This window comes from Dama dama, chromosome 24, assembly GCF_033118175.1.
Source record: "Dama dama isolate Ldn47 chromosome 24, ASM3311817v1, whole genome shotgun sequence".
In the NCBI taxonomy this organism is placed as follows: domain Eukaryota; kingdom Metazoa; phylum Chordata; class Mammalia; order Artiodactyla; family Cervidae; genus Dama; species Dama dama.
This window is the reverse complement of record NC_083704.1, coordinates 50,616,810-50,629,087: the sequence shown is the minus strand read 5'-3', so window position 1 is coordinate 50,629,087 and position 12,278 is coordinate 50,616,810. Positions and strand designations below refer to the sequence as shown.

Here is a 12,278-nt window from a genome sequence, read left to right as displayed (position 1 = left end):
ACTCATGTCCATTGAGTCAGTGATGCCATCCAGCTATCTCATCCTCTGTCGTCCCCTTCTCCTCCTGCCCACAATCCCTCCCACCATCAGGGTCTTTTCCAATGAGTCAACTCTTTGCATGAGGTGGCCAAAGTACTGGAGTTTCAGCTTCAGCATCAGTCCTTCCAATGAACACCCATGATCTCCTTTAGGATGGACTGGTTGGATCTCCTTGCAGTCCAAGGGACTCTCAAAAGTCTTCTCCAACACCACAGTTCAAAAGCATCAATTTTTCGGTACTCAGCTTTCTTCACAGTCCAACTCTCACATCCATACATGACCACTGGAAAAACCATAGCCTTGACTAGACAGACCTTTGTTGGCAAAGGTCTCTGGCAAAAGGTCTCTGCTTTTTAATATGCTATCGAGGTTGGTCATAACTTTCCTTCCAAGCAGTAAGCGTCTTTTAATTTCATGGCTGCAATCACCATCTGTAGTGATTTTGGAGCCCCAAAAAGTAAAGTCTGACACTGTTTCCAGTTTCCCCATCTATTTCCCATGAAGTGATGGGACCAGATGCCATGATCTTAGTTTTCTGAATGTTGAACTTTAAGCCAACTTTTTCACTCTCCTCTTTCACTTTCATCAAGAGGCTTTTTAGTTCCTCTTCACTTTTGGCCATAAGGGTGGTGTCATCTGCATATCTGAGGTTATTGATATTTCTCCTGGCAATCTTGATTCCAGCTTGTGCTTCTTCCAGCCCAGTGTTTCTCATGATGTACTCTGCATATAAGTTAAATAAGCAGGGTAACAATATACAGCCTTGACGTACTCCTTTTCCTATTTGGAACCAGTCTGTTGTTCCATGTCCTGTTCTAACTGTTGCTTCCTGACCTGCGAACAGGTTTCTCAAGAGGCAGGTCAGGTGGTCTGATATGCCCATCTCTTTGAGAATTTTCCACAGTTTATTATGATCCACACAGTCGAAGGCTTTGGCATAGTCAATAAAGCAGAAATAGATGTTTTTCTGGAACTCTCTTGCTTTTTCAATGATCCAGCTGACGTTGGCAATTTGATCTCTGGTTCCTCTGCCTTTGCTAAAACCAGCTTGAACATTTGGAAGTTGACGGTTCACATATTGCTGAAGCCTGGCTTGGAGAATTTTGAGCATTACTTTACTAGCATGTGAGATGAGTGCAATTGTGCGGTAGTTTGAGCATTCTTTGGGATTGCCTTTCTTTGGGATTGGAATGAAAACTGACCTTTTCCAGTCCTGTGGCCACTGATGAGTTTTCCAAATTTGGTGGCATATTGAGTGTAGCACTTTCACAGCTTCATCTTTCAGGATTTGAAATAGCTCAACTGGAATTCCATCACCTTCACTAGCTTTGTTCATTAGTCAGCAGCAAATCCAGGGTGACCATCATCCTTCCCCCATGTCATGGTTAGTAGATAGAACATGCCTATACATTGTCACTCATGCCTGTGCATATGCTCTTTGCCCTCTCTGAAAGGCCCTTGCCCCAGATGCTCACCTCCTTCTGGTATTGTTCAAAAGTTACCACCTCATTAATAGCTCCCCAGACTATATTTTCTAAAGTTACCCCTCTGCATTTTCTATCTCCCTACTTTTTTTAAACTTTGCATCACCATTTTCAAACATAAAACATAATTTACTCCTTTACCTTGGTATCTCATCAAACAATATAAATTACATGAGGGAAGAGATTTTTCTGTGTTTCATCCTCAGCACTGTGTGGGCACTTAGCAAATAATTTTAAAATAAATGAAAAAAAACAAAAGCAACTTCACAGTTTGTAGTGGTGGGAGTTTTCACTACTGAAGGTTAAAATCTTTCTGTGTGTTCCTTATTGGTATGTAACTGTAGGGTTTTTAAAGGACACTACTTTGAATTTGTAGCATTAATAGCATTCATTAAGGGGATTCTTCACCTGTGATTCAAGGGAAGGACACAAACCTCTGACAGCCATCATCTGGTCACTCAAGCTACCACTCACAAAAACTGGGCACTTTTGAAATGCTCTGTAAAACTGAAAGTTGAAGTACAGCATTAATACCACAGTGGGCACAATCTTGGAATTTCAGCAAGCTGTACATACTAACATACATAATATATAGTGTTACATGCTAACAAATACATGTTTAAAACAAACCCTAGAAAGGGTGCTTACAGTATATTCTGAATTGGCATGCTCCTGACTTTATTCTCCATGTGTACAAAACCTCCTTGATTTTATTACTTAGCACAATCTGTATCCATTAGACTCATTCAGACTATATTCATTTAGATTTTGAAAGAGATGTTACTCATCACGTATTCTGTTGCCCATAATTGTGTTTCTAAAAGGTTGCTCTGCCAACTCCTTTGGGCTTATATTTTGAAGCACTATCCATGTTTGAAGGTAAGACAGGTTAACTATCCTAGAATCTCACTGCCTACCTTGTGTATATATTTAGGAAATCTCTTCTGTGGCCTGTATTTAGTTGCAATTTCTCAGAGTAAATATGGAGATCCATAAGTGGGCAAAGCCTTATCCTGTAGGTTCTTTCTGGTGGTGCATAATGAACTCTCATGTTAAGAGGCTTCCTGAACCTAAGATCTCATGCTTCCGAAGTCTCATGGGTACACGTAGCCCTCTGGGGTGTTTCTCAGTTTGCACTTATTTCTCTCCACAGTTCAACCACACTGGACAAGGCAGCATCTGCAGCCAGGCCATCATGCTCGTCACTGATGGGGCAGTGGACACCTATGACACTATCTTTGCCAAGTACAACTGGCCAGATCGAAAGGTAAGGCGATGTTGATGGCACCATGGTGCCATCATCTCTGGAGGATCTCTATAGCATTATTACCTCCAGCTTGTCCATGGATAAGTATCCCATGTGGACTTCATCTCATAATGACCTATGGTTTCTCAGCCTTGTGTTTTCTGGTTGACCAAAACTGAATACTATGGCTTTCCTTGTTTTCAAAATGAAACTTCTTTGGTAGCGAGAAGAAACCCATGTAGAAGTGTTCAATATGTTGATTGAAAAGAGTCACTGTGAGGTGTGCTTTGTCCATCATGAACAGTGCTTCTCTTTGTTTTTGTTTTCCGTGGTAGCCAGAGCTGCTTGGTGAACTCAGCACCTATAGAATGTGGAAGGCAACCATGTGGCCTTGTAGCCATTTCCTCTGTTTCCATGTTCCTGTAGTTCCTTCCTGTCCCCTCATTACCATCCGGAATCTCCTCTTCATCCCCCAGTGCCATTCCTTACCCTTGTCAAAGCTTGTCTCTTCTCTATTCAAGTTCTTTTTTTTTCATTTCCAAGTTAACATTTATTTATTTGATAAACCCATATGTTAGGGTGTCAGTGAAAGATATCAATGTTTTTGTTGTCTTTTGAGTGCCTTAACCCAGAGGTTCTTCAAGCTGTTAGCCAGTTTGAATTTCCTGTGGAGAGCTTTTAAATTATGGATTCTGTTGCATACTTACAGAATCAGAATTTCTGAGGATGTGGCCCAGGATTCCGTGTTTTTAATAAGTACCTCAAATAGATACCAGTTAGTAGATTGGTAGCTGGTGATCACTACCTCAACTTAATGGTGAGGTCTGAGCAAGAAATAGAGGTTCATCAGAGAGGGTGCTAGCCTGCAGGTATCACAACGGCCCTTTTCTATCTTTCGTGTCAGTGGCATTAGTCTGACTGTCTCTGTAGGGGCGTGAGACTGTTTAGACCAAGTCTGTTTTGCTTCTTCCACTTTGTATGTTTAATTTCTGGGAATTGAGCTAACCACATGCATGGCAAAAAGAAACAGAAGACAGATGACAACTGTGCACTCAACTGTATCCAGAAAGTATGCACGCTTGAGGCCCTGTGAGCTGCCATCCCTTGTTCTTTTAGCCATTCTTGGTCCTCCTGTGTCTTTGGTAACAGTCGTCTCACCTCACCAAGCACGACTCTGGTGCTTTAAGATGCATATGTTTTGTAGAATGTGGTCCCCAAATGGATAACATCTCCTTCCCTTGTTGCTCAACCTTAGAGACAGCCATCATTTCTGAAGCTGGAGGGAAAACTAGCTGTTCTGGGCTTGCTGAGAGTAGGTGGGCCTCTGGCCGGGCACCTGCCTGGGGGACATCCAGGAAGAAGTATGGCTGAACGCAGCTCTCACAATAAGCACTGACTTTAGAGTTCACTAGTTGAATAAGACGGAAGTTCACTGTTGGACAAGTGATTTTAAGTGAGATGTTTCAGGTGATGATTTCCAGGGACAGGTAGAGGACAGAGTTAATTCCTGATAAATGGAGGAGGATGCCGAGGAGGGAGCATACTGTTTACACCTGCACCACCACAGCGCAGAGCACATTGCTGAGCACATGGCCACTACCTAAGAATGCATAGCCCTAAGGGGTGGCCGAGTGACTGCGGAGCCTGGGGGCACAACACTAGTAAACATGTCATCAAATAAGATGTTCACAGGGGCCATGACATCTCACAGCATGTTGAAGGGTAATTTACATTATCTGGGACCATCTTAAATCAAAGAATGAAGTAAATGGGCCTATTAATAAGCAGCTCCATTACAGCAAATGTATTAACATGTGAGATTTATATGCTGAATCACATGAATCCCTCTTGCTTGGTGATATGTGATGGATAGCTGTAGCCCAGGAATATTGAAATTTAAACATCCTATCCTTACTTGCTGGGAGAGGCATAGGATGAAGGCTGCAAAATTGTAACTCTTCAGACAAAACAGGAATTTCAACATCTCTTTCCAAAAAAACAGTGTTGACTCCAGGCCAGGTGCTTTCTTGGATTAATTGGAACCAGGGTCCTGCAAATTTCAGCCTTCCATGAAGCAGTTTGATCTACTTATGAAGTATTATCAAGCAGAGGCAGACTTTATTTCTGTAACAAGAGGGCCTTTCTAATCTATGATTAAAAATTAATAGCAGGATCCCTCTCCTCCTGCTCCATTCTGGAGCATTCCATGACATTCATATGCATATACATTCATCTTCTTGATGACTTCTCTGTGAAGGTGCAGGTAATAAATTTGTATAAAATGCAATGTGATTTAGTACTGTGTTAAAGTGAGATGCTGCATCATGTCTAAGCAGTCATCCTTCTCTATTATTTTGAATGTTAGGTATTTAGTGGAGGGTTGTATTGTGCTGTTGTTTGCTATCTTCAAAATTATAGAAACAAGAAATGGTTCAGGAGAGAGTTAAATAATCTTAAGGCTGGAACCTGATTCCTATAACATAGTGATTCTTAAATGTTAGTGAGGATAAGAATCGTCTGGAGGGCTTGTTCCAACACAGATTGCTCACCCCAGCTCCAGAGATTCTGATTCAGTTGGGCTGATGGGGCCTGAGACCGTCCATTTCAAACAAGTTTGCAGGTGATATGGATGGTACTAGTGGGCAAACCGCACTGGGGAACTAGTGCTGTAGAAATAGCCCAAGGGATAGGGTTTGGTTACTCAGTGGCTCTGCCACTTTTGCTTCTCTATGTTTACCTTTTGTTGTTGTTTAGTTAGTAAGTTGTGTCCAACTCTTTGTGACCCCGTGGACTGCAGCATGCCAGGGTCCTTAGTCCTCCCTTGCTTTTTCCCAGAGTTTGCTGAAATTCATGTCCACTGAGTCAGTGATGTTATCCAGCCATTTCATCCCCTGTCACTGCCTTCCCCTCCTGCCTTCAAATCTCACCCAGCAAAACGGTCTTTTCCAATGAGTCGGCTCTTTGCAAAGGTGACCAAAGTATTGGAGCTTCAGCATCAGTCCTTCCAATGAATACTCAAGGTTTATTCCCTTTAAGATTGAATGGTTCATTCTCCTTGCAGTCCACAGGGCTCTCAAGAGTCTCCTCCATCCAGCACCATAATTCGGAAGCACCGTTTCTCCAGTGCTCAGGTTTCTTTATGGTCCAACTCTCACATCCATATGACTTCCTGGTGGCTCAGATGGTAAAGCGTCTACCTACAGTGCAGGAGACCCGGGTTCAATCCCTGGGTCGGGAAGATCTCCTGGAGAAGGAAATGGCAACACACTCCAGTATTCTTGCCTGGGAAGTCCCATGGACGGAGGAGCGTGGTAGGACTACAGTCCATGGGGTCGCAAAGAGTTGGACACGATTGAGTGACCTCACTTTCCTCCTTTTTCACATCCGTACATGCCTACTGGAAATTGACTATCCAGACCTTTGTTGGCAAAGTGATGTCTCTGCTTTTTAATATACTGTCTAGATTTGTCATAGCTCTCCTTCCAAGGAGCAGGCGTCTTTTAATTTCATGGGTGCAGTCACCACTGCAGTAATTTTAGGGTCCACGAAAGGAGAATCTATTTACTGCTTTCACTTTTTCCCCTTTTATTTGCCATGAAGTTATGGCACTGGATTCCATGATCTTAGTTTTTTGAATGTTAAGTTTTAAGCCAGCTTTTTTACTCTCCTCTTTCACCCTCATCAAGAGGCTCTTTAGTTCCTCTTCACTTTTTGTCATTAAAGTGGTATCATCTGTATATCTGAATTTGTTGCTATTTCTCCTGGCAGTCTTTATTACAACTTGTGATTCATCCAGCCACAAGCGTCTATTCCCTCAGTCAAATCCAGTGCACAGGTATGTGTTTCTTGGCTCATACTTTGTTTAAAAAATTGTCAGTTACTGATTATCATTTCAAAATCTGGAGACAAAACAGTAATATTAACAATATTAAAGTTTTAGTTTCACAAAGATGTACACATGGCACTTTGGAGTCAACATTCTCATATGGCAAAAAATGACTGGAATTGAAGAATGGCTGCCCCCTTCGATGGCAGATGTCTGGTTCTTTTGGCCATGGTCTTCATCATGCTCCATTATCTTCTCTCACCTACTTCACTTGAATGCTTTGCATACCCACAGGTGTAGAATTCTGGACCACCACTTTGGATGAACACAGGCACGGTCTAGAGTGCCCAGCCTTTAGGTGTTTGTTCCTTTCTCTTAGGCCTGCCATAAACTTTCCTTTCTCTTCTCTAGCCAGATGCCATCTTGTCTTTACCTGAGTTTTACCGAACCATATAAGGGAAGTGTATAGCTTCAAATCCAACACGGTAATCACCTCTGGGCCTGTTTTTTCATCTTCATTGGTTTAATAAGTCCTCAAGGAGAAGTTCTGAATCTCTGACCAGTCCCATCACCATGCACTCTATCCTGTCCCTGCAGAGAAGTGTGGCATTGAGTCCCTAGAGTAGTCTCATGATTCCTGCCCACTGATGTTTATGCCCTGTTTAAGCGCCTCACCTAGAGTGTGGGTGGGACCTGTGACTTGTTTTTAAATGATAGAATATGGTAAAGGTTAGAGAATCTTGCAGATATAATCAAGGTCTCAAGCCAGTTGATTTTCAGCTAATTAAGAGGAATATTATCAGGAGTAGGCCTAACTTAATTGAAAACCCCTAAGAGAGAGACCAGAGAAGGCAATGGCACCCCACTCCAGTACTCTTGCCTGGAAAATCCCATGGACAGAGGAGCCTGGTAGGCTGCAGTCCATGAGGTTGCTAAGAGTCGGATACAACTGAGCGACTTTACTTTCACTTTTCACTTTCATGCGCTGGAGAAGGAAATGGCAACCCACTCCAGTGTTCTTGCCTGGAGAATCCCAGGGACGGCGGAGCCTGGTGGGCTGCCATCTATGGGGTTGCACAGAGTCGGACACGACTGAAGTGACTTAGCAGCAGCAGCAAGAGAGAGACTGGACACTCCCTAAGGGCAGGAGACTCCCCTTGCTGATTTGACAGGTAAGCAGCTGTTTGGAGAACTCTGTGTGTCAAAGAACTGGGGGCAGTCTGCCTCCGGCCAACAGCCAGCAAAAATCTAGGCCCTCAGTGTTAGTCACAAGGAAATAAATCCTGTCAACAGTCTGGCTGAGTTTGGAGGCAGATTCTCCCCCACTGGAGCCTCCAGATGAATGCCTGGATTGCAGCGTTGTGAAATGATGAACAGAAGATTCAGCTAAGCCATCCCCATTCAGACCCACTGTAATATTACCAATGTTTGCTATTTTAAGCCACTGCATGTGTGGTCACTTATTATGTAGCAATAGAAAGCTATTTGAAGAAGCAAGGTGAAGGGAGAAAGGAAAGAGAATCATCTCATGGTAGCAATGCTGTGAAACATCCCCGAACTTAATGGTTTAAAATAGCAAATACTATCGTTCCTTTCAATTTTGTCGGTTAATTAGGTGGTAGTTCTGCTCCCCATGACGTCCGGCGGGGTCCCTGAGGAAGCTGTGTCCGTCTGTGAGCTTGGTGGGGCCGCCTTGGTCCTCCTCCCTGCGGGCTTCCTCTCCACACTGCGTCTTCTCTCTTCAGTACAGTAGCCTGGACTTGCTCACCATACGGCAGTCAGATTCCAAGAAAGAAAAGCAGAAGGAAGTGGGATGCACTCGTGCTTGTCATGTTCTAATGCTTCCTAACCAGGGCCTTGTGCAAGGCAACTGCTTAGGAAAACATTATAGAATGAATTGGAAGAAGGAAGGCATTAATGGTGATTTAGTCTTAAGTCTATGAAGGCGACATCATGATTGCCTATGCAGTGTGTCCCTTGCCAGTGTGTTATTTCTGGAAGCAGAAATGAGGAATTATTTATCCATTTATTGGATGCCATTGACTTTTAGCTAATATCCATTGGTTAGCGGCTTAATGGCAGCTTTACACACTTGGAATAAAATATGAACTCTTCAGTATGAACGGGACTCATTCCAGGATCTGCTCAAGAAATAAAGCTGCCTACATTTCTACATTTAAATTAGAAAAATGGCTATGCCTGCCATCTATGTAGTTGCTCTTCCAAATGAACTTTTTTAAAAAAGAAAAAGGTCATGGAATTATTAGTCATTACCTCCCATGATGCGTAAGACAGAGTGGACAGGTAAGAAAATGGTAAGTTAGTGATTTGAAAAAAAGGTTGGCAAACTGTGGCCAACTGCCTGCTTTGGGAGGTTCTTGAGTTAGGAATGATTTTCACATTTTTAAATGGGAAAAAAATTACTAAAGAAAAAGAATATTTCATGATTTGTTAAAATTATATGACATTAACATTTTATTATCTGTAAACAAAGTATTGTTATAACAGTTATACCCATTTGATTACACATCATCTGTTGCTGAAAAGTTGAATAGCTGTGGCAGAGACCATCTGACCTGCAAAGTCTGAACTATTCATTATCTGGCCTTTTAAGAATATGTTTTCCAATCGTTGATCTGAAGGAATCTGTGAGGAAATTTAGACCAGCGAGTACATGGTTGAGAGTCATTGTGATGCCTTTAGAAATGTATGCATTGGCTGAATTCAACAGAAGATGATAATGGCAAGTTCTTCCTGCCTTTCCGTTGCTTTTGTTCTACTCAAATAGATGAACCACGTGATAGGAGAGTTGATGGCAAATACTTCTCTCTGTGCTGTAGGTATCTCTTCCCCAAATGTGATGCGACCCTTTCTTTTCCGTCATGAGCTGTTTCTGTCCTTCCTTGCTCCTGACTTCTCCTTCAGTGCTGCCCAGGGCTGGGTCACAGTACACTGTGATCTGGTGGTTTAGAAGGAGAGCCAGTGGCGGGTACACAGCCTGGGTCTGCACCTGGTGCCCAGAATGTCAGATCTTCATAAATGTGACATGGAACTGCCCCTCAAACCCTATTTTGGTGGTGACATGGTACATGGCAGAGTGTCACATCTTTTGGGTCACTGAAGCAACAGAGGGGACACCCTAGAGAGAATCAGATTCCCCTTTTACCAAGACCCAGGAAACTAGAGACTCCCTGAATCCAAATGAAATGGAGTTCATGGAATCCCTGACACTGTGGGGTCAGAATGCACCACTGTGGTTTCACATCTCTTATTTTGCTCTGTGTTATTCTTCAGGGAGAAAGATTTGGCTGCAACTGTCACCTAACAGACCATGTCTTAACTCACTTCTGTTGTAGGTAAACTGTGAAACCCTGCCTGGGTGTGCAGTGTAGACCCTTCTGTATGTGGTAGGTGTCACCATACCATCTGTCTTTCATGTGAGTCTGTGATGAGAAACACAGGTTGCTCAATTTACTTCCCCTTCCCAGGTCTCCATCAATAAGAGAATGTTTTAAACCAATTTCCTGTACTTAAATATATAAAACAAAATGAATTCTTATTGAATGCTCTCAGGTACCATTCTGAATTCTTCTTGTGTACTTAATTCTCACAAACCCCAGAAGGTAGGTACTGTTACTATCCTGTTTTCAAAACTGGGGGAAACCGAGACAGCAAGAGGCTACATAATTGACTCAGGATTCCATAACCAATCTGATGGAGCCGAAATCACAACCCAGCAGTTGAACACTCAGGCTGAGCCCTTAACCAGGATGCACACAACTTGAAGGCAAAAGTACAACAAAATGCCCTCATGTCAGAGAAAGAATTGTCCACACTGAGGACTCTGTCATAAGGGTGATGGGTTTGTCTCCTTGGCCTTCCCATCCCCAAGTGTGGGAGAATCTGCACAGTGTCAGAGCCTTGGGGACCTCAGAGCCCACTGGGGCCTCAGGCAGAAAGTTAAGCACAGGGCCAGTTGTGCAGCCTCAAAAGAGGCTGTCTGGTTGTACTACCTAAATGATTTTCTTCTTCTGAAAGCACAGGGCAACCTCAAATGTGACTGCTGCTTCAGTTATGAGTATCATGTGTTTTATTTTTCACCAGAACAAAAGTGGAGGTGGTAGCTATGAGGCCCCTTCAGAGACAGCCAGGACTCAGGGTCCTTCAAGGATGCCCGATGGGGCTACAAGGAGGTATAGGCACAAGCAGCTTTTGGTTTGAGGGTGAAGGGAGGCCCTTGATCATAAAATCATTTGGAGACCTGGCTTTGGAACACTTTTGAAAACTGTTGGAAATCCATCTTCTTTGAGCTGGTGTCTGTCACATGGAACTCTTGGGAGTTTTGCCCCCTACCTCCCTCCTTTGGCATAATTTGGGAGCTAACGCCTCAACCAGATGGGCCCTAGTGGTCTTGGAGGAGCTGAAGGATTTAGCTCTGCCTCAGTACCTCTGGGGTAGTTTTGGAAAGCTCAGGAATCCCTCTCTCATCTTGGGGTGGGGGGTGGGGAGCAGATGCCAGTCTGGAGAGCAGAATTCCTGAGCTGAGTGAGGACTGAGGGTTTATCCTTTTAAGAATGCCTGCCCTGAAATAATCTTAAGTGATTTGTAAGGAAGGTTTTGTTATTTCTTTTTTCCTAAACTGCTTTGTTCCCCTTGACTTTCAAATGATTTTACAAAGCCCCTCCCATCTGTCTTTGCATTCCTTTGAGCCCATTAAGAGGAGCAGGGATTTTCCTGAAAGCACAGGCAACTGGGAAAGGAGTTAAATCCCACTGCTCTTAGAGGAGTGGTCCCAACAGTCTCCTCCCACCCCACCTGCACTCTGGCTCTGTCATTCCTTATCCCATAGAACCAGCTTAACGTGGGGGCTTAGGGTGGCGAGGGGCTGTTTGAAGGGAAAGTAACAGGGAGTAGCCATACTGGGGGCGGAGGGGGCGGGCAGCAGTTCATTTTTATTGAAGCCCTTCTGTGTCCTAGGCCATTGGACCAGAGCCCAGAAGTATGGGACTGACATGATAGCTCCAAAGAGATCTCAGAGAGCAAATAACAGATTACAGATAAAAAGTGAGAAGACCAGTAATTAGACATATTCTGAAGAGACCAACAAGGGCCAGAGACAGAGTAATGGGGTGGCCAAGGGAACCAACCCTCTTCAAGCAGAGTGCGTGTAGGGAGAGGAGCTGGGTGGGAAAGGGTAGAGGAACAGTAGTTTCAAAGGCCCTGATGAGAAGTTGTGTGTGTGTGTGAGGAGCTGGATAAAGAGCAGCCGGAAGGAGCCTGGTGGGCTGGGGCTGTGTCATAGGTGGTGGAGTACTGGTAGGACAAGTCAGGGCCGGCTCCTCTGGCCTGTGATTGGCTCAGTGGGAGTGGGGATTGTGCTGCAAGGCCAGTGGGGAGTCACTGCAGGCTCCTGAGCAGAGGAGAGACATGCTCTGGTTGTCCTCAGACGCTTCCTCTGGCCACTGGATGGGAGTCAGTCTATGAGGCATGGACATGGGCTGGGCATGCAGTTTGGGTACTGGCTCTCTTCACCATAAGTAATGTGAGTGGATGTCCATGAAGGTAGTCGACTTTTAAAGATTCCTATGAAAGTTCCCAGCTGCTCCTGTTTCTTACTGCTTTTTCACTTCAGGGCTTGGTTGGATGGTTACATTTCTTTGTTCCCTCCTTCCCTGACTAAAGT

General features: G+C 43.9%; 1 protein-coding gene across 1 annotated transcript in view; it reads left to right on the top strand.

The window, feature by feature from the left end:
* The window catches only part of CACNA2D3 (calcium voltage-gated channel auxiliary subunit alpha2delta 3), an 839,655-nt gene that overhangs the window by 471,553 nt on the left and 355,824 nt on the right, over nt 1–12,278 (top strand). Inside the window, exon 11 of the mRNA XM_061129193.1 lies at nt 2,677–2,790. Within this exon, the coding sequence (XP_060985176.1) occupies nt 2,677–2,790 (114 nt within the window). The remainder of the gene's footprint in view (nt 1–2,676; nt 2,791–12,278) is intronic.